Genomic DNA, 22288 nt, shown 5'->3' with positions numbered 1-22288 from the left:
AGGTTCCTCAGGGACCACCACTCGCGCATAATCAGCCCTGACCACACCCAAGTGTTTATCTCCTGTGCTATGGAAAGGAAAGCAGGGCTCCCCGTCCCTCTCCTCCCTCCCCACCACCGGCCCTGCCCCTGCCACACACATGCCACACAAATGCAGACACTCTCAGTCCACTGTGCAAACACACCACAGGGGCCAGGAGATGGCTGGACAACAAAGCCACGAGGCACACAGTCTGGAAAAAACCTGGTGTGGAGAGCTCTCTATTGAACGCAGAGTCCCAGCGCCTGCTCTGCTCTCCCACCCACTCTGGCCTCTCTGTCCCCCGTTCCTTGGCTTGGGCCTCCGCTCATTCCACTCTGAGGTCCTCCTTGGCCGACAATCATCACAGGGGACAGATGCCTCCACGCTGCCCGATCCAGGGCCTCACGTCCATTCCTCAGTCCATTCCTCGGAGAGCCCTGCCCAGCTGCGGCCGGCCTGTGGGCCCCTGGGCCCAGGCGTGCCCTGGCTTTCCAGGCGGGAAGTGCCTGCTGCTCCAGTCCCAGCCCCCTCTTCAAGGCTCTAGCTCCCGGGAGAGGCGGGACAGTTCCCGCTGGTTGTCGATGACCTTCAGCTGCTGGACATAAGCCCAGGTGCTGGCTGGACTCCGGGTGCTCAGGGACTGCTCCGAGCCTGGCGGGATGGGGGAGGCGGTCAGGGAGGGCCTGGACACTGCTTTGTAGAGCCCATCTCTTCCCCCTCCAAGGAGCAAATCAGCCTTATTGCCCGCCACCACCCACCTGGCCACTTCCCACTCTCCACCATCCACCCGGCCACTTCCCACCCCCAGCCCTGAAGACTGCTCTCCCACCTCCCACTGATCTGGGGGCAGAACAGCAGTCGGTTAAGACAGGAAGAACAGGTTCCCAAGATTACATATAGCATAGAATCTCTTTTACTAAGTTCAAAAACAACTAAAACTAAAGATTACTCTGTTGTCGTTATATATGTATTTATATGATATGAGGCATATATATGTATGTATGTGTATGTATGTATCTGTGTGTGAATGATAAAGCTATTTTAAAGAACAAGAAAATGACCTGGCCAGGTAGCTCAGTTGGTTAGAGCACAGTCCTGATACACCAAGGTTGTGAGTTTGATCCCGGTCAGGGCACATATAGGAATCAACCAATGAATGCTTAAATAAGTGGAATGACAAATCAATGTTTCTCTCTCTCTCTCTCTCAAGTCAATAAATATATATTTTTAAAAGTTTAATTAAAAAAACAAAACAATGAGCGACTCAAAATTCAGGATAGCAGTTACTGTGGGTGGGGAGGTAAGGAGACAGGAGAGGGGAATACCACAGAGAGGTTTTACTGTCAGTGTGCTCATGCTTGGCCTGGGTCCAGAAATGTTCATTACATTGTCAGAATAAACACATACATAAAATATAATAAAAGGCCAATGATGACAGTGTGGTATGAAGAGTGAATTATGGTTAATCCCATTTCATGCAACTGAGAGTCAATGTTTAAAATGCAGGTCTTGAGTAAGCCTGCCTGGGTCGCAACTCTCTCGCTAACTAGTGTGGCCTCTGCAAGTTATTTTAACATCAAGCCCGTTTGTGCATCTTTAAGTTGGGATAACATTCCACCTACTTCATAGAGGTGCTGTGAAGCTATCAGCATGTATCATAGATGTATCACGTATGCAAGTGCTTAAACACGCTAACTCATCAGCACCCACCCTGCCCCACTTACACGTGGAAACCCTCGCTGCCTGGCTGTCCTCATGGAGGTGGGAGACACGGCTTCTGAGTGGTGAGAGCGGCACTGGGTAGGGGAGAGGTGGGAGTCAGAAAGACAGAGCCAAGCCTGGAAGGGGACACTGGGGGGGCTCCTACCCAGGGGGGCCGGCCCTCTCACCGTTGCTATGGCTTCGGCAGTGGTGCAGCATCCGCACGGCTCTGGCCATCATTCTCTGCAGACAAAGCAAGGACATGAGACTGGGCCTGAGGGAAGAACCCCGGCCTGGCCCGTGGGGCAGCTGGGAACCCGAGCTCCCTGAGAGCAGGGTGCACCTAGAGGCTAAGAGGCTATGGGGTAGGTGTGTGGTGGGGGGTGTCCCCTTTGCCGCAGTACAGGCAGAGGCCCAGCAGGAACCAGGAAGTGGGAGAAGAACAGAGGTCAGGAAGAGCTCAGAGAGGAAGGGGACTGGGAGGGGCTCTCGCTGAAGGGTGAGAGAGTTGAGGCTGCCACCCCAGCAGCCCCAATAGAGCAGGCTCTCCAGTATACAACGGAGTTACGAAAGGGCTAATTTAAAATAAGTCTTCACATTCATATTATTAATAACTTTAGACCATCTCCTACCTGCCCTCCCCCCGCCCCCACTTTCTTCCAAGGTCATAGTCATATCCCCCAACCTACTCCAGTAGGAGGCGACTACTCTCCTGGAACTCACCATCTTCTCAAAGTTGATGAGATTCTCCACCAGGGTGTGGTTTCCCTCATGGATAAAGGTCATGTCTGCAAAGAAACTGGTTGTGCTCAAAGATCCCCAAATGCCTTTCCCCTTTAGCAGTCCAAGAAAGGTGAAGGGCCGATAATGAGCCTCGGGCCTACTCCCTCCACGCAACCCCCCCCCCACCCTCACCCCCACCCCCACACACACTGCCCTCTTCCTCTGGCTCCCCTCCAACTCCTGGAGTAATTTCCTTGTATCTCTTAGGCTTCATAGCAGAGGCCATCTGATGTCACCAATATCTGTCTGCATGTGCTGACTCTGCTTCTAGCCTGTGAACTTCTAGCCTGTGAACTCATAATTCATCTCTGTGCCTCTCAAGGCGTCAGCACATTGGAATCGCTCAGAGAGGGTTGGGTGGACATACAGACATACAGGCGCAGGAATGTATAATAGGATGGAGGCTGGAAGGTAAGCTCTGGTCCCATTACCTTTGAGAAGGAGGGGCATGAAGGGGATGACAGGAGGGGAGAGCTTGGTGAGGGCCAGTCGATACACTCGGTGGTTCCATGAGGGGTCCTGGGAGGAAAGAAGTCACAGGGAGAAAGGGAAGGTCCCCCACACCATAGCTCACCACATATCATAACACAACCAAATGCCTCCTTCCCCCACCCGAAGAAGGGCCATATGCCCACCCCTTGGAGCTCAGCCTCTGCTCAGCCCCAGGTCTCACCAAGGCAGGCTCTATGGCAGGCGGGAAGGCCATGTGCGCATGTGGCTTCCTGGCTTCCAATTAGCCGCCAAGGAAACTTCATAGCCATTAGTCACAGGGCCTGAGCTTTCATGGATCTCTCTCTCTCTCTCTCTCCCACCCCCACCCCTACCCCTCTCTGGCAGGTAAATTTCTTTGACCCTCTTGAGCTCCACCAGGTGAATTTTTCGCTCAAGAGCTCCCAGAACCATACTGATAAGAACACCTCTGAGCCAGTTTTCTCCTGAACATTGTCAAAACCTTTCAAACCCCCGCACCCACCCCCACAACAATTCTTGGGAGTTGGAGTTCTGCTCCTCAACTCTTTTCTCGCCTTTTGGCCTAGTCTGACCACAGGCTCCTGGAGTCAGGCCCTGGCACACTGTGGGTGCTGGTGCTGGGACCTGCTTCCTGAGTCCTGGGGCAGGTTAGCTGGAGACCAGCATCCCCCAGTGCTCCCCTGGCACCTCAGACCCAGGACCAGATACCGCATGTGCCTGTCCTAGTCTTCACACAGGACCTCAGAGCCACAACAAATGTACCTCCCTAATACCCACATCCTGGGGGACAGAATACCCTATGCACTCCCTCCATAATGCTAAACACCCATTCTTCAGCCAGCTCCCCAAACTCACAGACCAGAGAGAACCAGGTCCTGGCTCAGGGCTAGTAACCTTGGCAGTGACCAAGGACAAGTAGAAGAGCTGCTGGGAAGCCAAGGAGCGGGGTTTCTGGAGGGACAGGCCAAGGCCCAGCACTCACCAGCAGCCTCTCAAGGGCCGAGTACAGCTTCCGGACTTTGTGGGGCAGCCGCTGTGAAGGAGAGGTAGATGGAGATGAGGCTGCTCTGGGTCCTGTCTCCAGAGGGGTCTTGTTCCCAGGATGTGCGTGGGGTCCAACCTCAGGACTGGGGTGGGGGGAGGGGCTGGCCACCCCCTCCAGGAAACACCTACCTCCCAGGTGTGGGCCAGGCGGCTGATGGCCGAGTTGCTGAGGCCAAACATGACGGCAAAGAAGGAGTTGAGGTTCTTTTGTTCCTTGAGGCTGTTAGCAGAAGAACCAGAGACCCTCAGGGGAAGCAGCCATACCCACAGAACCCCACTTCAAGACAACATCCATATTTGGCAACATACTGACCAGGGACGGGGAGGTTTAAGAAAAAGTGGCCTAAGGACTCTGCCACACATCCCATGGATCCCCACAGGCACTCACTGGGCTGCCAACTTAATGAACTTCCTGAGCAGCTGGGCCCTCGGGCCGGGCACGGGGCAGAGACACAGCTCCGTGGCCACCCAGTACTGCAGCTCATTGAAGCGGCGCATGAAGCGCTCCAGGTTGGCGGTGGTGACATCCCGCAGGTGCTGGGGGCCCAGCACGTAGTGGATCAGTTCTACCTGGGAGGGGGCAGCACAAAAGATCAGCACATGCCACTCAGGGTGCCTGCCACCTGCTGTCCTCCCCTCAGCTCTGCTCCCCGCACCTGGTGGATACTGTTGAAGAGGTTCCAGTCATGGTCCGTCAGCTGGACGGCCAGGTCCTTGGCGCTCACCAGGTCCAGCCCCTCAGCAGAACCCACCGTGGGCCCCAGCTGCTCAGGGTGTGGGGTCTGCAGGGGGGAGGGTATTCAGGGGGGTGCCCGAGGAGTCCAGAGGAAAGGTATCAGGTGGGAGAAGAGTTTGGGGTAGACTCTGTGCCCATGAGCAGAAGAGTGTTGGGGAGGGCAGGGGTGCTGCAGGCAGTGAAGGGGCCTCTAAATGATAGGGCTCCCCAAGGAGGCATCTTCCTGACAGCTCCCTGGTACCGAGACCCCGCCCTGTAGGGCTCCTATCCCCTGGGGAGCCCCTATGGGGGCAGATCTTCCTCTTTCCCCTTGAGAGCTCCCAATCAGCGTTCCCCTCCCCATCCTTTGGCATACCCCATCAACTGAGGCCCACTCCTTCCTCTCTCCACTTAAGGCCCAGCAGCAGCCAGACCAGGCCCCCTTCTCCTCAGTGCCCATCCCTACCACCCCCAAAACGCAGATCTGCCCTGGGTCCTGGCGCCCTGCCTGACCCTACCAGCTCATGCACTTCCTGTGGGTTGACAACAAAGAGCCGCTCGTTGAGCCCCAGGGATGTGGCCACACCACGGGCATCTGGCTGCAGGCCGATAGCATCTGCAAAGAGAGCAGAGGATGCACCAGGTGGGGACAGGGAGTGAGGCCGGGGAGCAGCTGGAGGCAGGGTGGACGCCCTGTTGGGAGGTTGGGAGGTCCTTCTCTCAGTATCAGGGTTAGAGTCCTGGACAGGTGCTCTAAATGCACAAGTGCACGTGCCCACGCATCCACACTCCTGGAGGGGAATGAAAGGGGATGCTCAGTGAGACAGGAAGACGTTGGGCAAGGTGGGAACCCCCCTGAGCCTCAGTTTCCTCCTTTGTCAAATGGAGACAATAAGATTTACCCTCACTATGCAGTCAAATGAAAGAGTTTATGTAAATAGTGGCTATACATATATGATACATGTAAAAGCTCTATGAAAATTGGGAAGTGTCTTTACAGAAGTCTTGGTGTTGATGTTCATCAGCTCTTGTGGACTGAGACTGTGTTTTCAGTCATATTTGAGTCCTCAGTTCCTAGATCGTAGCCTCAAAGTAAGGAACACAAGGCCATCCACGCATCCAGGAAAAATATTAGCTCTTCTACTTAAATTTAGTTTTCTCATCTGTTTTGTACCTCTATTTTGTGTACAGTTTAATTATATAACATTAGTGTAGGAATTCATGTATATGACTTATAAGAAAATATACACATAGCAGGGGGTTTGTAATAAAATACCGGTTACTGACAAGGATGTTGTTCAAAACACTCTAGAAATATGTTCTCTACACAGCACCTGGCTCAGAGTGGGTATCAATAGATGTTGGCTTTGGGCAACCGCAACTCTCCAGGTGGCCACCAGAGGGCAATGCTTCCAGAGCACGTAGGCACAGGTGACTTCATCCTGTCTCCCCAGGTCCTGAAGGGAGAAGGTTTTGCTTTTCTGCCTCCACTCCTTGCCATTCTTCTCTGGATGCCCCTAATTCCAGCCTACCCTGGGCTCCCGTGGTCAGACCTGGGCAGCATCCTTCACAGACAACAGTGGCTTTTAATGTCCTTAAGTTCTCTGAAGGCAGGTCTTAAAAATCCATGCTGCCATGTTCTGAGCACTGACTGTGCGCCAGGCACCAGGCGAAATGCTTTACACACAGCATCTCACTTCATAGTCACAGCAGACCTATGTGAAAGTCCAGTTACACCTTTGACAGACAGGAAACAGGCTCAGAGTGGTTACACCGCTTGCCCAGGATTACACAGCTTACTAGCCGTGGCTCTCAGATTCCACAGGTCTGGGGGTCACAGTCTTTGCTCTTAACCATCAAGCTACTCTATCTTACCGACCATGGCACCTCTAGCTCCGAACACATTGCTGGGCCACAGCTGATCCTCCAATATGGTTGCTGACTGACTAAATGAATGAAGGCCAGCTAAATTCAAAGGCTAGCTACACTCACTATGTGAGCTTGGGAAAATCACTTAATCCCTTTGAGCTTCAGTTTCCTTGTCTGAGATAGGATAAAAGTACCTATCTCATAACACTGTCATTGGATTAAATGAATATATAAGCATGATAATAATACCAGTAGCAGCTAATATTTAAGGAGTGCTATGTGCCAGACACTGTTTTAAACACTTCCATAGATGAGCCATGTGGTCCTCACAGTTCCTCTATGAAGCATGTCCTCTTCTCACCCCCATTTTACAGATGATGAAACAGAGCATGGGGAGATGAAGCACCCTGTATGCCCAAGGCCATGCAGACAGAGAGCTAAAGAGCCGGGTTCAGATGCGGGCAGCAGGCTCCAGAGCTCATGCTGTTAAGCACCACATTTAAAGCACTTTAAAGAGACATCACCAACCTCCCACAAATGCCAGGCATCATTAACATTGATGAAGACAATAAAGATGATGATTTTAATTGGGGGATCTGGGCATGGCTCTGAGGGCCCCTCCTCCCTTGGGGCCACCCTATTCAGACACACCACTCACCGCCTGCAGAGTTGACCTTCACCAGCACCTGCCCCTTGGTCCAGCCGTCCTCCTGGGCCAACGCTGCCATCACCTCTCTCACTGAAGCCGTCACAGGCAGCTGCAGGGTCAGCACCGAGTGGTCTGGCCGGCAGATGTCATAGGGGACTGGAGAGGAAGATCAGGCTGAGCTGTGGGAGGGGGCTGCTTGGTCTTCCCACCTCAGGAGAGAAAGGGCAGCAAACAGTGGGAGGGGCCCTAAGGAGGCAGGCCAGGGCAGGGACCCCAAGGAGGAAGCCTGGGTGGGCACAATGTGCAGAACAGCGAGAGGCCCTGAGCCCAGGAGAGGGGGAAGCTGGACCTCAGGCCCCGAGGAGCACAGGGTGCCATCCTTGGCCTGCCACACCGTTGTCAAGGGTGACCACAGCAGAGTGTGAGCTATATCCTGGCTGGTGCAGGCCACCCACCTTTGTCTCCAACTCGGATGGCACAGTTGCTGCTGGGGAGGGGCTCGTCCAGGCTGGGGAGCCAAACAGACATGTTCCGGGCCTGAGAGGGAGAGAAAGTAAGGCCGGGAGGACACAGAGGAGAGCATGCAGGGCCAGGGAGGGGCCTTTGTCACTGGGAGCATGGGACCTGCACAGCATGCTTGTTGAGTGAACCTGAGCCCGGTGAGACCCTGGGACCAAGGCTCCAGGGAAAGAGACAGATGATGCTAAGAATGAGGGTGTGCCCCTCTACGTGTGTCACCCCCTCTGCCAAATAGGCCCAGAGCTGTTCTAGTGTGAACACACCTCAGCTGTCTTTCTCCTCCCTTTCCTCCTTTGGCTACCATTTGCTAGTTTACTATTTCCTACATGCCAGGCTATGGACACGCTTATTCTAAGTATCTAAATATTCAGAATCATCTTTTGACAAAAATAATATTATTATTCCCATTTTATAGATAAATTAAGCTCAGAGAGGTTAAGGAACATGCCCAAGGCAGCACAGCTGTTAAGTGGCCCAGCTGAAGTCCTCACCTGCTCCTCCCTCTCTCTGTGCTCTTATCTACCAACTATGTCAACTGTCCTGTCAAACCCACAAGCCTTCCTCCGTGGGCCCCTCCCCCTCACACCGTGCAGCTCTCAGCTCCAACAGTTACTTCTCAAGGACACTCCATGACCATGACCCTGACCCTGAGCCAACCATTCCCTTCCCTGCTTTCAGAGACCCCTGTCTTAGCCCTTAGCATGAGATGGTGCCTCACTTGACCCTTAAGACCAAGGCTGGCTCTCCCAGCCCAGGACTGCATCGTAGGCTCCTACACAGTGTCTGGCACATGAGGACCATTCTACGCGGTTCCTGAGTGCCAGCCACAGGCAGCACCATGAGCCCAGCAGTCTAGTGGGATGTGATACTAACAGCCAACGAGCAACTAGACAAATAAAACAACTCCACATGGTGATCCTGCTTTGAAGAAAATCACAGTAGACACCTTGCAGGCCAGTGGCCAGTGGAGGGCTGCTCTGGACAGAGAGATGGAAAGGGGCCTCTCTGGAAACCCAACACTCTGGCTGAGATCAGAACGATAGGAAGGATCCAGGCAGTCAAAGAGCCAGAGAAAGAAAGTTCCAGGCCCTGAGGTAGGAACAAGCTTCACCTATAGAAGAGAAGGGGCCCATGAGTGTCTTCAGCAGCGAGGAGGGGAGCAGGTGAGGTGGGAGAGGCACGGGGAGACCCGGAAGCCCAGGGGAGGCTTTTAAATTTATTCCCAATGCAGCACCCCCCACAGTCAGCCCCAACCTACCTTTCCAGTCCCTTTCCCACCATTCCTCAACCAAATCTCAGCTCCAGTCCCTCTTTGCCCCCCTGGGCCCCGACCCGGAGCAGCACTGGCCACCTCTGACTCCAAGGAGGGGTCTGCCTTCCTCTGGGCTCCCACACTGGCCACCAGGAGCCACTGGGCCTCAAAGGTTCACCTGGTGGGAACTGCTAGCTGGGTCTAAAGGTGGTGGTGGGGTGAAGGGGTGACCTTAGACCTCAGTGTCCGCATAGGACCTGGGATATGAGGGGTGTCTGTGCATGGGAACCTTCCATGCAGGACCCCTCAGATAGGGGATGAAGGAGGACCCTACAGTCCTGGGGGAGCAGAGGGAAGAAGCTGAGGCTGACAGAGGTGAGAGGAGCCGATTCTGAGCAGACACCTTTATCTGAGGAGATGCGCTCCCACCGCCATTTTCCAACCTGTGGAGCAAGGGAGAAGGGGGTGAGACTGGAGCCAGGCCGGAGCAGGGAGGTGCCCGGGGCTCTGGATCCCATCCGCCCTCACCCCAGGCGCAGAGTTTCACAGACTTGGTGAATGTCCCCTGAAAAGGGGCAAAGGGGCTGAAACTGGGGCCCCGGATCCTGATTCCCCCAGGTCAAGAGGGGAGGGAAAAGGAGTTCACGGGGGGAAATGGGCCCAGGTGCCAGAGGTTCAGGTGAGCTGTCCCCATGGAAATGTCAGGGAAGGGGAAGCTAGACTCTAGGAAATTCACTGGGTGGGGCTGGCAGGAACTGGCACCGATGGTGCCGGGTAATAAATATGTGCCGGATGGAGGAAGTGAGACCAGCAGGTGCACTTGGGATAGGAGTGACACACAAATGGCTGTGTGATGTGTGAGAATGGCTGAGCATGTGATGTCAGGGTGAACAGCAAGAGACTGGTGGGAAGGACTCATTGAAACAAGCAGGACTGGACAAATGAGCAAGGATAGGCAACATTCACACGGCACCTGCGCAAGGCACTGCTCTGCCCTCTGAAGGAGCAGTAACCCTTTCCCGTGCAATGAGGTAGGTGCTCCCCCACATTACAGACAAGAGCCCAAAGTCCTCAGGGGGGTGCGGTCATGTGCTCAGGACAGCACAGCTGTGAGTGGTACAGCCTGGGTTTGAGTCCAGAGTTGGTGCGCTCAGTCCCCGAGGTGCTGCCTGTCATGCATGCGACAAGTTAACTGAGAGCCAAAGTTACCGGTGGTGGTGCCGCCGCCTCTCCGGCCAGTGCTCCCGCAGCAGGTTGCTAAGCCGGGCGTCCCTGCTCACCAGGTCTGAGAGTTTCTGGGAAGAGCCAAGATTCACTGAGACGCTGTAGCCCTGTCCACCCGGGCAGCCCTGTCCAGCCTGCCTCACTGCCAGGTACCTGGAGAAAGCTGCTGGCCACGGGGTCAGTGTGGAGCATGGGGCCATACAGGGCCATCCACTGGCTGACCAGCCGCAGGATCTGCTGTCTCTTGTTGCAGATGTAGATGTTGCGCTCCTGCTCACTGCCTCCCGCGGGCTCCGCGTGGAAGGTGGGCGCCAGTCAAGGAAACCACAGCATCCAACTGAGCCACCCCCACACCTCAGGCAGAGGAAGGGCAGGATTCGTAGGGCCTGCTGACAGACCTGGCTTGAGGCTGGTACTTTGGAGGGTTCGGCACAGCCATGCTATGAGCGATCCCTTCTCCCCACTCCACACACCATCCCTGGGCCTGGAAGGATATTGGTGCAGGAGGGCAGCGCAGAGCTGGGTGCTGGGCATGAAGACTCTGTGGGTCAGGAGGAAGTCACTGAGGAATGTCTCTGTAGGACAGGCAGGGATGAGAGACAGGTGGGAGGTGGGGCTTCAGAGGTCAAGCCCATTGAACACAGGTACACGCACAACTGGAGTGCCATCCCCCAGTGCTACCATAGTCAAAGTACCACTGATGCCCAGCCCCTGTGACTGCACTCCCTACCCAAGCCAAGAGCACAGGAATGAGGATTTACTGCCAACTGGCCCCACGGACCAATCCAGCACCCAATCAGGTCAGAGGCAGGTGCCTAGCCCTCTCCCCGGCTGCGCTGACCACCTGATGAGTCAGAGACAGGCAGGTGTCTCCTGTCCCTACCTGTTGGATCATGAGCACTGGAATCAGGCCTCATGGCCTCCAAGAGCAGTTCTAGGATCTTCTCCGGGGTGCCAGACATCACCGTATACCTGGCAGAAATGGCCAATCCATGCCCTTGTGCCACCACTCCCCCTCCCACAACCAGGACAGATGGCAGTAATCAGTCATATCACTCTTCCCTATTTGTCTGCCCTGCCCCACCTTGGGGTGGAGGGGTGGCTATTCAGGGGTACAGCCGAGTCCCAGGATGTCTCTCCACCCAGGAGGCCAGCAGGCAGGGGTATGACACGGAGGAAGGAGTAAAGCCTGGGGAAAGGAAGGAGAGGGAGCTTGGTGGGTGTGTTACCGGTTCCTGCCTGGGGTTGGGGGGCAAGAAGAGGCAGCGCCCTGAGAGGTTCTCTCCAGCACCAACACCACTTTGCCGTGCTCTTCCAGCCTCATGGTCTTGGCTTCCACGTCCTGCAGAACAAGCCACACCCAGTGCTCAGCACACACCATCCCCTTCCCCCATCTCAGGCACCTCTCCCCACACCTCCCTCCTTCCCAACCCTGAGCCCCACAAAAACCCTCAGCCCTTCTCCCACTCTATTCAACACCCAACACGTGGATCTGCCCCTCATCCCACCCCTGCTTATCCCACAGCCTGAGCCCCTCCTCTGCTCCATCCCTCCCCGCCCTCCCTCCATGGATCCCACCCTCCATCACACTGCCCCCTCGCACCCGAGTCCCTCACCCCTCGGTAGCCCCACTGCCCCCATGGTCTCCTGCACAGACAGAGTGGAGTTCACGGGCTCACAGAACCTCATCAGCATGCTGTGGACTTCCTCACACTCCCCAGGCTGGGCTCCCCACTCCAGCCATCATCTCCGAGCTTCTCCATCTCCTCGCTCCCTGCCCCTCACAGGCTCTCTCTGGTCCCTCCTCTGCCCCACACTTCTCCAGGGAACCGTCCTTGCCACCTGCCCTCCCCACCCCCAGCAACAGCACCTTGATGATACGGTTGAAGTCCTGCTTGTCCACTCGGAGAAAATGACAGTTGTCTTCTCTCAGGATGATGGTGGCTGCCCGGGGTGCGTCGTTCACCAGAGCCAGCTGTCCAAAGTCATCTCCCTCATGCAGTGTGGTCACCAGCCCCTGGAGCCAGGCCTCAGTCACAGCCCGCCCGCCCAGCCCCAGCCCTCGTGAAACAGACCCATGGCGGGAAGAAGCACCGAGGCAGGAGAAGACCTGGGTGTCGGCGCCTTGGGTCCACCAGAGGCACTGCCTGTGGGGGCACAACCAGGGAGCAGTTACCACCCAGGGGGCTGGGGAGGAGGGCACACTCACCTTGCCATGGGTCACTACATTGACGGATCCCTTCCAGATAATGTACCACGAGGTGCCTTTGTCCCCCTGGCTGAACACTGAGAGGAGCACAGGTCAGACACGCCCCAGCACCCACCACCTCTCTGGGGCCCCCAACCATGTTCAGGTCCCCAGTGCCCAGCTTCCTGCCAGCTGTCTGACTTACACACAGTCCCCGCCTTGCTGTGGGGTTCAAAGAGCAGAACTGCTGCTAATTCCCGCTTCACCTGTGGGGCAGGGAAAGGGTGGTCAGTGGGCAAGTCCAGGGCAGAGGGCCAGGTTAGGGGTGAGGAGGGAAGGCCCAAAGACATGAGTGCCTGGGGGCAGAGATGTGGCTAGGCCAGGTGGCCTGGGATTTGGGGGGCGGGGGAGGGCTAAGAGAGGCAGAAGGATTTTCAGACAAGGGTGCTGGGAACAGGAAATTAGATGGAAATTTCCAAGCCATAGGCAGAAGGGGAGGGATGTGTTTTCTGGGCCAGCAGCTGGCGCCTCCTGGGGTGGTCACAGAAGAGGAGGCTCCTGGGGAAAGGGCAGGGCAGGGCAGGGCGGGGCGGGGCCTGCGGACTAACTGAGTTGGAGAGGTGGGCCACAGCCTTGATGTGCAGCAGCTCCTCAAAGATGAGTTCCAGCTCCTCGTCCGTGCGCTGCCCTGGGCTGCAGGCCAGAGAGGACCAGAAAGCAAAGGATGAACTCCTGCCAGGGCCAGGGCTGGGACCACTCACCCACAAAGCACAGGCCTGAAGCCAGCTGGTGCCTCAGCAAGGATTGTTATCACTAATGGCCAGCCATTCCCACTGTGTGCCAGACAGGGGACTAAGTGCTTCACACGCATCATTTCAATTGCCCTCACGACAACCCGTGACGTGGGCATTCCTATTCTCCTTTGACAGAAGAGGAAGCTGGCACAGAAAGGCCCAAGGCCACCCAGTTCGCAGCCAGTAGAACCGGAATTTGAACCCAGATCTGCCTGAGGACTCGTGAGCCCACCCTCTCTCGGCCATTGCTGCCACTCAGAGTGGGCACGGTCTTCAGAGGCCTTGTGCCCCACACCTTCAGTTACAGAGGAAGAACGGGCTCAGCGGGGAAGGAGGGCTCAGATCACCCAGCAAGTCTGGCAGAATGAGCTCAGGCCTCTGATCCAACTGGGGTCCTTTCCCTCAGCGAGAAGCAAGGGAGCCCCTCGGAGATGAAACTGAGACGTTATGAGGTCTGGGAGTTGTGTGGGGCCTGGGGTCTCAGGGTGCAGGGTGCAGAGTGCCAACTCACGGCTTTCGAAGTGCCACAGTGAGCAGGGCATCCGGCCCCCGCTGGGAAAGCAGGGCCATGGCCTCAACCAACTCCTCCTCCAGCTCATGGACTCCCGAGGGCTCCGGCTCTGGACCCGGGAAACGGTAGAATTGGGTGTCTCGGTCCTGGAAGGTCCAGTCGTGTTTCACTGCGGGAAGAGGCCCAGACATGGGGGAAAAGAGGAAATTGAGGCTGAGTGGGTCTGAGGCCCTATTACAATGCTCATCCCTCCTTACCCCAGATGCCTGCTCCCCAGGACTGCCCAGCCCCGGGTGCCCTGCCCTGGGCTCAGGCTCACCATGGCAGAGGGCACCTTCATCCAGCAGGACTTGACAGATTCCCACGGCTTGGCTCCGTGAATGTACCCCAAGCCCCAGGGCCAAGATCCCATCCACTAGCTCCCGGCCTGAGCAGCATTGCCTACAAGAGTTAAGGGGACAGGGAAAAGGACGGAGAGTCAAATGGCAGGAGGGGAGAGGAGAGAGGGAGCAATTCTCCACCCAAAAGGCACCTTCCTAGGCCCAGCCCCAGTTCTGCTGGAAGCAGGGCCAGGCCCAGGTGCCTGGAATAGAATGAAAAGGAAGAGAAAAACAGAGGGGTTAGGCCAGGAGGCAGGCAAGGCCTCCACTCACCGATAGAGCCTAAGGTGGTGCTTTCTGTCTCGGATGAGGTTCTGGCAGGTGGCCAGGAGATGTCGATGCAGCTGCTTCCCCGCCCTGAGCACCCGCTCTGTGGAAGCCTGGGGGGTGGGCAGCACAGCTGGCTCAGGCCCTGACCCGCTGGCCATGCTGCCCCCTCCCAGCTCCATCCTCAGGCTTGTACCTGCTCCAGGCTCACACTGAAGTCCAAGGATTCCTCGCTGTTGGTGAGAGGTGTCTGAGGGCAATGGGAAGAGTCCGCACGTTAGTGCCAGGTCTTCCTTCAAATCTAGCTCCTGGACCCCACCCTTCCCCCATCCCTGCACCCCTTGCCCAACCCCCAACTCCAAACGCATCCATTCAGCTACTCATTCAACAAATACAGTAGTCTCCCTCCTATCTGTGGTTTTGCTTTCCAAGATTTCAATCACTCACACTCAGCTGTGGTCTGAATGGAAAATTCCAGAAATAAACAATTCATAATGTTAAATTGTGTGCCATTCTAAGCAGTGTGACCAAATCTTGTGTTGGTCACACATAGCTGCTGGATGAGAGGCGACAACAATAAACAAATACTCACTGATCACACGGTGTGCGTGGCATCGCCTCTTCCCCGCCCTGCTAACCTGTCCCCTGACACCCAAGCACTTCATCCCCACAGACGAGCACCCGGAGATCCCAGTTCTGCTTACTCAGGGCCCAGGTGTGCCCAGGCTCCCAGGTACCTGCCCCTGGAAGCGCATGAGGAGGTAAGATACAAAGGCCCCCAGAGGCCAGGGGGTGCGTGTCTCGGGAGGCCTGGAACACTTGTTCCTCGGCTGGTGTCACAAGGCCTGATCCCAGAGCCAAGGTCTGTCCCCAACCACAGGACCGTGGGAAAACCTGCCCTGTGTGGGTTTCCGTGCACCCTGGTAGTTAACACAAACCTTGGAGCCAGACTCCTGGCTCCAAATCCCTGCTCCTCCATTTATCAGCAGTGTGACTCTGAATACAGCACTGCCTGGTATAGAGTTGTATGTACATGTCAGCTGTTATTACTCATCTGTGAAGCAAAGGGCGGCTGCTTGCACGAAGCTCCTGACCTCTCTGAGATGCTGCTGCTAGTCCATAACCCTGTCGAGTGAGGAGGGCTGGGAAGCACACAGGGCTGGCTCCGTAAGACAGGATTTATGTAGAAACATCGGTTAACAGGTTTCCTGACTTTTGTATCAATCAAGACACCCTGCCCATGTGCCCCGGATGTTGGCCATGAAAACCTCTCCCGACCCTTTTCTTTGCCACCTGAGAACTGGAATTTGTGGCCATCCCTGGACAGGATGCCCTCCCTGTACAAGCCCTCCCTGAGGCAGAGCACTTTACAAAGCATGATCACCTCTGTGACTCCCTCTGATCCTGTATTAAATAGGATCAGACGTGAGCGAGGCGGGGCAGGTATACTAATCTGTCTTCTTTGATTTACAAGGAAACAAAACTCTTGAGGTGAAGTGCTCAGGTAACTCAGTCATACATACTTGAGACAGCCAGACAGCCACGGATAAACTCAAGTTCCGACCAGAAGTGCTCACATTCTTGGTCTTGCTCCACCCACCACACCTTCCCCTTCCTCTCCCTTCCCCCTTCTCACCAGTGCACTCTCTCTCTCTCCTGCTTTCCCATCTATCCTCAGGTCCCTGAAAACGACCTGGCTGGGAGCTGGGGTACAACCAGGCCTGGGGCCAGAACCCCCTCCCCTGGTCCTGGCATCTTCCACTGTATGCCGGGCAGAGGCCTGAGGTCTGGCATGTGTAGATGCTTGGCCCAGCACTGAGCGGAAGTCACTAGGTGTCCCAAGGGTATCCCTGCCCGGGTCATGGGGCCCAGCCTGGTGCCAGACACAGAGCCTAGAGACTTAGCAACAGGAAATGAGGAGGAGGAGGAGGAGGAGGAGGAGGAGGAGGAGGCAGGGAAAGAGGAAGGGCAGGAATGCTACCCAGCCAGCCCCCAGTGTTGGAACAAACAGTGCTGAGTGCTAATAACTTGTTGTTGTTCATGTCAAAATGCCCAGGTGGCCCCAGTCCCTGCCCCAACTCCCTTTGGTGCCCACAACCCAGGCCCCAGCACAGGCTCCCTTCCTGGTATTATTCTGACCCCAGAGGGCACTTCAGGAGGGGAGGTGCCAGGTCATGTGGCCAGGCTGGTCACCATCCAGATCCCAGATCCACAGGCCTTGCCTCAGCCATTTCCTGTCCTGCCCCAGGGGATGAGCACGAGGGTCAGAGGCTCTGGCCCATCAGAGCTGAGAAGGGACCTAAAGGCAGCCCTCTCACTTTGCCAAGGAAAGCAGGTGCCCAGAGACGAAGTAGCTCACATGCTGCTTAGAAATGGAAGATCCTACTGAATAACTGCTACCAGCGCTGACCCTGAACGTAGGTGTTTGTTTCCTATTTCACGCTAGAGAAGGAGGCTCGGAGGTTGCATAACATACCCTGAGAGTAGGTAAAATAAGCATCAGGATTCACACTGTGCCCGTCTGATTCCAAAGCCCATGCTCTTAGCCACTATGCCCTGCCATCTCCATGGCAACTACCCCATGTTTCCCCCACTGTGCCATAGAAGTTGAAATAGCAGAGGTATTCTACCCTCAGGAATGTTCGTTCCATGGGCAAGTAAGCCTGGAGAACACTGGGTAAAACAAATTCAATAGGTTTGTTATCATAGTCCCTCTGGGCCCAAGATGTTGGGGTGTGGGTGGGTTCTAGAGCTGGATGCCTGGGTTCAAACCTTGGTTCTCCCATTACCAGCTGGTTGTGTGACCCAGGGCTGCTTATTAACCTCTCTGTGCTTCAGTTTCCTCACCTGCACCTGGGGTGGGTGATAAATATACCGCCCCCCCCCCCAAAAAAAAAAAATACCTATCCCATAATTATTATAAGGATCAAATGAGAATAGTAGAAAGCACTTGGAGCAGGGCCTGGCTTGTAGTAACGGCTTAGTAAGTGCTAAGTAACTTGATTAATCGTTATTTCATGTTGGGCACTGGACACTGTAAGAAATGTACCTCGTTGACCCTATCCCTGACCCGATGACCCTGAATGTCAGCTTATGGGTTCTCAGTGGGAAAGAAGTAGCTGACGTGGGTGGAGGTGAAGGTCCTCGCCCGCCTCCTCTCATGCCTTCACAGGAACTACTCAGGGCGGAAGAGACGTTGCCAGCTAGCTCCCATGGCATCAGCACCTGACCTGCCCCACCCTCCCTCCCTGTCGCTGAGTGTCAGAACCCCACTGGCAGTGCAGACAGATGCATGGGGACCTGTCAGACAAGTTCCATAAGCCCATGGCTAGGGTCTCAGGCCAGGGTTATTCATGGTGGGACAGGGAGAGGATGTATGGGGTGGGGCAATATTTTGGAGTGTCAGTGTTACCATTCACAGCAAGAGAAAATATACCATGAACCTGGACTCTGAAGCCACGTTACCCAGGACCAAAGGCCAGCTTTGTCCCTTAGCAGCTGTGTAACTCTGGACCTGTCACTTAGCCTCTCTGTGCCTCTGTTTTCTCATCTCTAAAATGAAATGATGACATTAGCACCTATCTCACAGGCTGTTGTGCGAGTATTTGATATGACGAAGGCCTTACAAAACTGTCTGGGACATAAGTCCTAGATAACTACCAGCTACTACCATTATTTGGACAGGTTGGATGAAAGCATGTTTTCTGAGTTAGCACATAGACACACCATCCCCAAAACAATCACCCAAAGAGAAGCATCCCAGGCTTTTGTGAGCTCATGGGACCCACCAGAGGTCATCCAGATCTTGTCACTGCCTCTAGACAGATTGACCCCTCTGCTGGTTCCCAGACACCAAACAATCTCTCCCCTTCATGTTTTCCAAAGGAGGTGCTCTTCCATTCCATTCCAGTGTCACCTCTGTCAGGGTTGGTAAGTCCTTCCTATATCTAACCTCCGGCCCTCCTGATGTAACCTGCTTTTATTTTTCTCTTGTCCTGGTCCAGTAGGAACAGAAAGTGCTCTCTTTAGCCTGCAGGAAGTTGATGGGTTTCCCCTTGCTTTTCTAAGAAGTAGGCAGGGGCTGCATAACTGCCAGCACTGTCCTCCTGGGACTCTGGGCTCTGCTCCCTCACAACATCCACCCTTCACCCTGTGTGTGCATATTCCCTGCCTGGAGCTTGTCCCTCTCACGTGAGCTCTTCATGGGCCAATCATCCAGAGATTCAAGGTGCAGCTTTGTAGGTACCCAGAGTCACAGACACAATGAGCTGAAACCACCCCACTCCATTCCCCAGAGAAGGTCATCAAGAGAGGGTGTGGCAGCCCTAAAAATCTAAGTTCCCTCTAATCAACAATCCCCACTTGCCCCCCCACCTGGCAGGGGAGGGGCCTTGCTTCTGTGCCTTTGACCCCATTTACACTCCAACAGCCCTCACTCCCACCCTTCTGGCCTCCCCAAGCACACCAGGGGTTGGAGGGGTCAGGAGACAGCCTGGCGACCTCATCTACTCACTCCCAGACTTTGGGTCCCAGGGGATCCTCCAGTGACCTCATTGTCCTAGCACCTGACCTTCCCCCCACTCTCCACCTTGCCTCTACAAGCTGGGAAAAGGACAGGAAATGCACAAGTAATTATAGCCTAAGAGGGAAAGAGGGAGGGAGTGTTCCAGCCCACTGGCTCCGAGCAGTAGCTACTGCCAGGGACCCGGAAGGGCGGGGGGCAGCTAAGCCCAGAAGTGACTGGCTCCCTTGCCTCCTCCAGAGCCCCATCTTGAGCAGGACCAAGGCCAGGGGGTCCCTTATCAGGAAAACCCTGGGAGGCAGGGTTTGGGGGACTGCCACCTAGATTCTCCTCTCAATTCTGATTGCCAGGATGACCCCCTCATGTTGGATGACCCCCCTCAGTTTTCTCAACTCAGCCTCATGTTTTGGTAAATATAAATGGCAGTTGAGAGAGGTAGGAGGGAGCAGGCAGAAGGTGGTGGTCATTCTGTTCAATGGGACTTGCCCATAAGCGATGAGCTCTCCCAATTCTGTCACCTGCTCCTATTTCCCTCCATGCCTTTACCCAAGTGCCCTCCCGGCACTCCCCGCCCCCGCCGCCCCCTATACAGGGCACACAAGACACACACTGAATCTCAGGTGAAGTCACTCTATTAAGTCCAGGAGATTGAGGAGAGCTTCTCTGACAATTTGGATCCTGCAACCATTATCCTGCACCCCACCTCACCATTACCCCCTCCTGCTCTCTCCACTTTTGCAGCTCCAAAGCTGTTATCCAATGACAAGGGGAACTCCAGTCGCCTCAGGTTCTCTAAACTTTTCAGAATCCTCCCCTGAGCTCCCCAATGCCAGATACCTAGCAATGTTCGCATGACCACCTCACCCCAAAATAAAAAAACAGAATTGGTGCAGTTCAGTTGCTCACTAACCAGGAATGTTGCCACGGTGATACGTGGAGAATAGTAACCAAGTTTACCTCAGCCCTGACTTGACCTGGCCTTCACCCCCACAGGGAGAACACACAAGCACCTAATCCAAGGCATGCAGAGGTTATGAATAACTGACAAATCCCTTGCCTCTTCCCCATGCCTAAATGGGGGCACTTGGGCACCACACACACACACACACACACACACACACACACACACAAACAATGCAGCTGTGTGAGCCACCCACACATACCCATACCAAAGCTAAGCTGCCTGACCAGCTGTCCATCCGGCAGTACCCCCACACTCCCAGAGCAAGCTGGGCCACCACCAGCATGCCTGTGCTCCCTATCCAGACGCTCCAGCCCCGGTTCCTGGCCTGGGCAGGCGATGAGCACTCACCCAGCGAAGCCCCTGGATTCGGCTGGGGCGCTGGTGCTCCAGAAGCAGCTGGTAGGAGCAGCTTCGGGGCAGGTGCATCCTCCTCAGCACCATGTTGAGCAGTGTCCCCTCGGGCACCACGTCTGGTAGGCTTCCCACCTGTGGTGCTCCCAGAGCTGGGCTGTCCTCCACAATCAGGCCCACCTGCCAGCGGCTCTCACCTGGCCAGCCCACCTGTGAGGAAGGGAGGAAGGCGGACAGCCATGGGGCTGGGGCAGCTGGACCAGGACACAACTCCCCCGGCAGCACCGCTTCCTTAGAAGCCTCTGGACTGGGCAGGCGGAGGTGCTGCAGCCCTGCCAGGAGCTGGGGGAGGGACAGGAAGACCTTCGCTGGGTCTTGTCGGTCTGGCGCACTTAGGGGTCTCCGCTGGCGGGAGGTAGAGCCTTCCTTCCCAGCCTTCTTTGGACCTCTGCCCCACCCCGCTACCCAAGTCCCTGCAGGGACCTCCACCACCTCCCAGTGAAGCTATGGACTCACTGGATCCCCCAGAAATGTAGCTTCAGCTCAAACCCTTCTTCTCCCCTCCTCCCTCCCCCAGTGACCAACCCTTTCTCTCCCACCCAAACCCCCCATCGTGTCGGCTTCCTCTTCTGCTGCTCTTCGCCCCTGGCCCCACCTTACCCACCTTCATGATCCTTCTCAAGCTCGTCCAGCCCTGCAGGCTCTAGCAAAAGGCTGGGGGGCTCCCCAGCGAGCCCGGGTCAGCTCCGATAGGGGGATCCTGGAGGGCTGCGGGCTCTGAGTCCTGGGCGCAGTGACCAGGGCCAGTTCCTAGCTGGACCCACCGCCAGAGCAGCCAGAGGCCGGCTGGGAGGAGAGGCTCCTTTTGGGTGGGTAGAGGGCTGGGGCCTGCGGGGGGCCTCCCCCCTGAGCGACAAGGAGCCCGAGCCTCCACCTCCGTCCCAGACGAAAGAGCCAGCTGGCACGGGGCACCGAAGCGAGGCTGCAGCTGGCACTGGTCCGGGCGGGAGCTGTCACACCCCCTGTGCTGCCCGCCCCCTTCCCCTCCCGGACAAGCTGAGGGGGCAGGGAGGAGGCTCCAGCCTCGCGGTCGGGAGGGAGGGCGTAGGACAGGGGGCGGACACGGGCAGGGGTGGAGACCCGACTCTGGGGTAAGCAGAGCGGGCCAGAGCCCGAGCTCTGAGAAACCCCATGGGGCAGGAGCGCCCCGGGGTGTGTGGGGGGTGTGCCGGGGCCACTAGGCCCAGGTGATCGGGTAGGGGCGTTGAGTGGCTGCACCGGTCGCCACGTGGCCCGGAGGACAAATGCAAACAAGGAAACCGGGGGAATGAGCAGGGGGAGGGAGCGGGAGGTGAGTCATTGTGGCCCCACCCGGGAGGGAAATCCGGGCTGAGGCCGCTTCCCGGCTGGGGCGTTCTGCCTCCTGTTTCGGTTCAGGGTCTCAGACAGCCCCGGGGAGGGATTGGGCTGCTTTCCGGTGGGGAATCCCACTGCCTGGCCTCCCACCGCTGCGCTCCCAGATGCACACCCCATGCCCCCCTCTCCGCCCTCCGTGCACACGCGGGCGCGGTTGGGGAAGCTGAGACTGGAGAGAAAGGACTGTGCTTCGAGATGGATGAAGCTGTGGCTGAGCTTCAAAAAAAGAGGGGGTTTCGGAGGAACATGTCCTCCACCTCGCGCTCCCAGTTGGCGGGCGGTGGCAGCCCAGCCCCGGGACTGCAGAGTCCCGTGCAGGCTCGTCCCCTCCTCGGGCCTCAGTTTCCACCACCGCGCAGGTGGCCCAGCGCCTCCCTCTCCGCCCCACTCCCGCTTCTGACGCGGCAGAGACAGCGACTCCTGCGGCGCCCGGTAATTGCCCAGCAAGTTAATGAGGGTTTTAGAAAGAGGCGCGCGCCCCGCCCCCGACTTTCTAGGACTCGCTCCCTTTTGGCCCCATCTCTGTCCCTTTCCCTCTGCTGCGGAGCCTGCTGGACTGCGGGAACCACTTCTCTAACAATCCAAACCCTTGCGCTGGGACACTGAGTCCCCATCTTCCACCGATGATTGTGCTCTTGGAGCTGGGG

At 56.3% G+C, this 22288-nt stretch overlaps 1 protein-coding gene across 2 annotated transcripts; it reads right to left on the bottom strand.

Moving 5' to 3' along the window:
- Positions 1 to 233: 233 nt before the first annotated feature.
- RAPGEF3 (Rap guanine nucleotide exchange factor 3) lies at positions 234 to 21195 on the bottom strand. 2 transcript variants are annotated; one of them, XM_080658546.1, is made up of 29 exons: positions 20890 to 21100; positions 20223 to 20435; positions 14585 to 14638; positions 14395 to 14501; positions 14061 to 14182; positions 13742 to 13910; positions 13045 to 13129; positions 12642 to 12702; positions 12458 to 12534; positions 12119 to 12265; positions 11478 to 11590; positions 11132 to 11220; positions 10745 to 10823; positions 10402 to 10552; positions 10234 to 10319; positions 9428 to 9467; positions 8719 to 8883; positions 7709 to 7790; positions 7263 to 7409; positions 5254 to 5351; positions 4677 to 4802; positions 4409 to 4590; positions 4150 to 4240; positions 3959 to 4009; positions 2937 to 3024; positions 2446 to 2510; positions 1911 to 1965; positions 1746 to 1817; positions 234 to 672 (listed from the first exon to the last, which is right to left on the bottom strand). In XM_080658546.1, exons 1-29 carry the CDS (start codon positions 20893 to 20895, stop codon positions 554 to 556), a joined length of 2940 nt encoding a protein of 979 aa, XP_080514672.1. In that variant the 5' UTR covers positions 20896 to 21100; the 3' UTR covers positions 234 to 553. The 2 variants fall into 2 exon arrangements, with proteins under 2 accessions (XP_080514672.1, XP_080514673.1); XM_080658547.1 differs by lacking the exon at positions 8719 to 8883 and having other exon boundaries at positions 20890 to 21195.
- Between the last annotated feature and the right edge of the window lie 1093 nt (positions 21196 to 22288).

The sequence above is a fragment of the Plecotus auritus genome, assembly GCF_963455305.1.
Source record: "Plecotus auritus genome assembly, chromosome: 3".
Lineage (NCBI taxonomy): Eukaryota > Metazoa > Chordata > Mammalia > Chiroptera > Vespertilionidae > Plecotus > Plecotus auritus.
The sequence above is the reverse complement of the archived record's forward strand: the minus strand, read 5'-3'. Positions and strand labels throughout refer to the sequence as shown.

Excerpts from the sequence above, each read along its gene's own strand:
- RAPGEF3 (XM_080658546.1), bottom strand. Across the intron at positions 11,221-11,477 it reads CCAACCCCAGGCAGGAACCG|GTATACGGTGATGTCTGGCA; the intron begins GTAACACACCCA and ends CATTTCTGCCAG. Across the intron at positions 2,511-2,936 it reads CATGCCCCTCCTTCTCAAAG|ACATGACCTTTATCCATGAG; the intron begins GTAATGGGACCA and ends GTTTCTTTGCAG.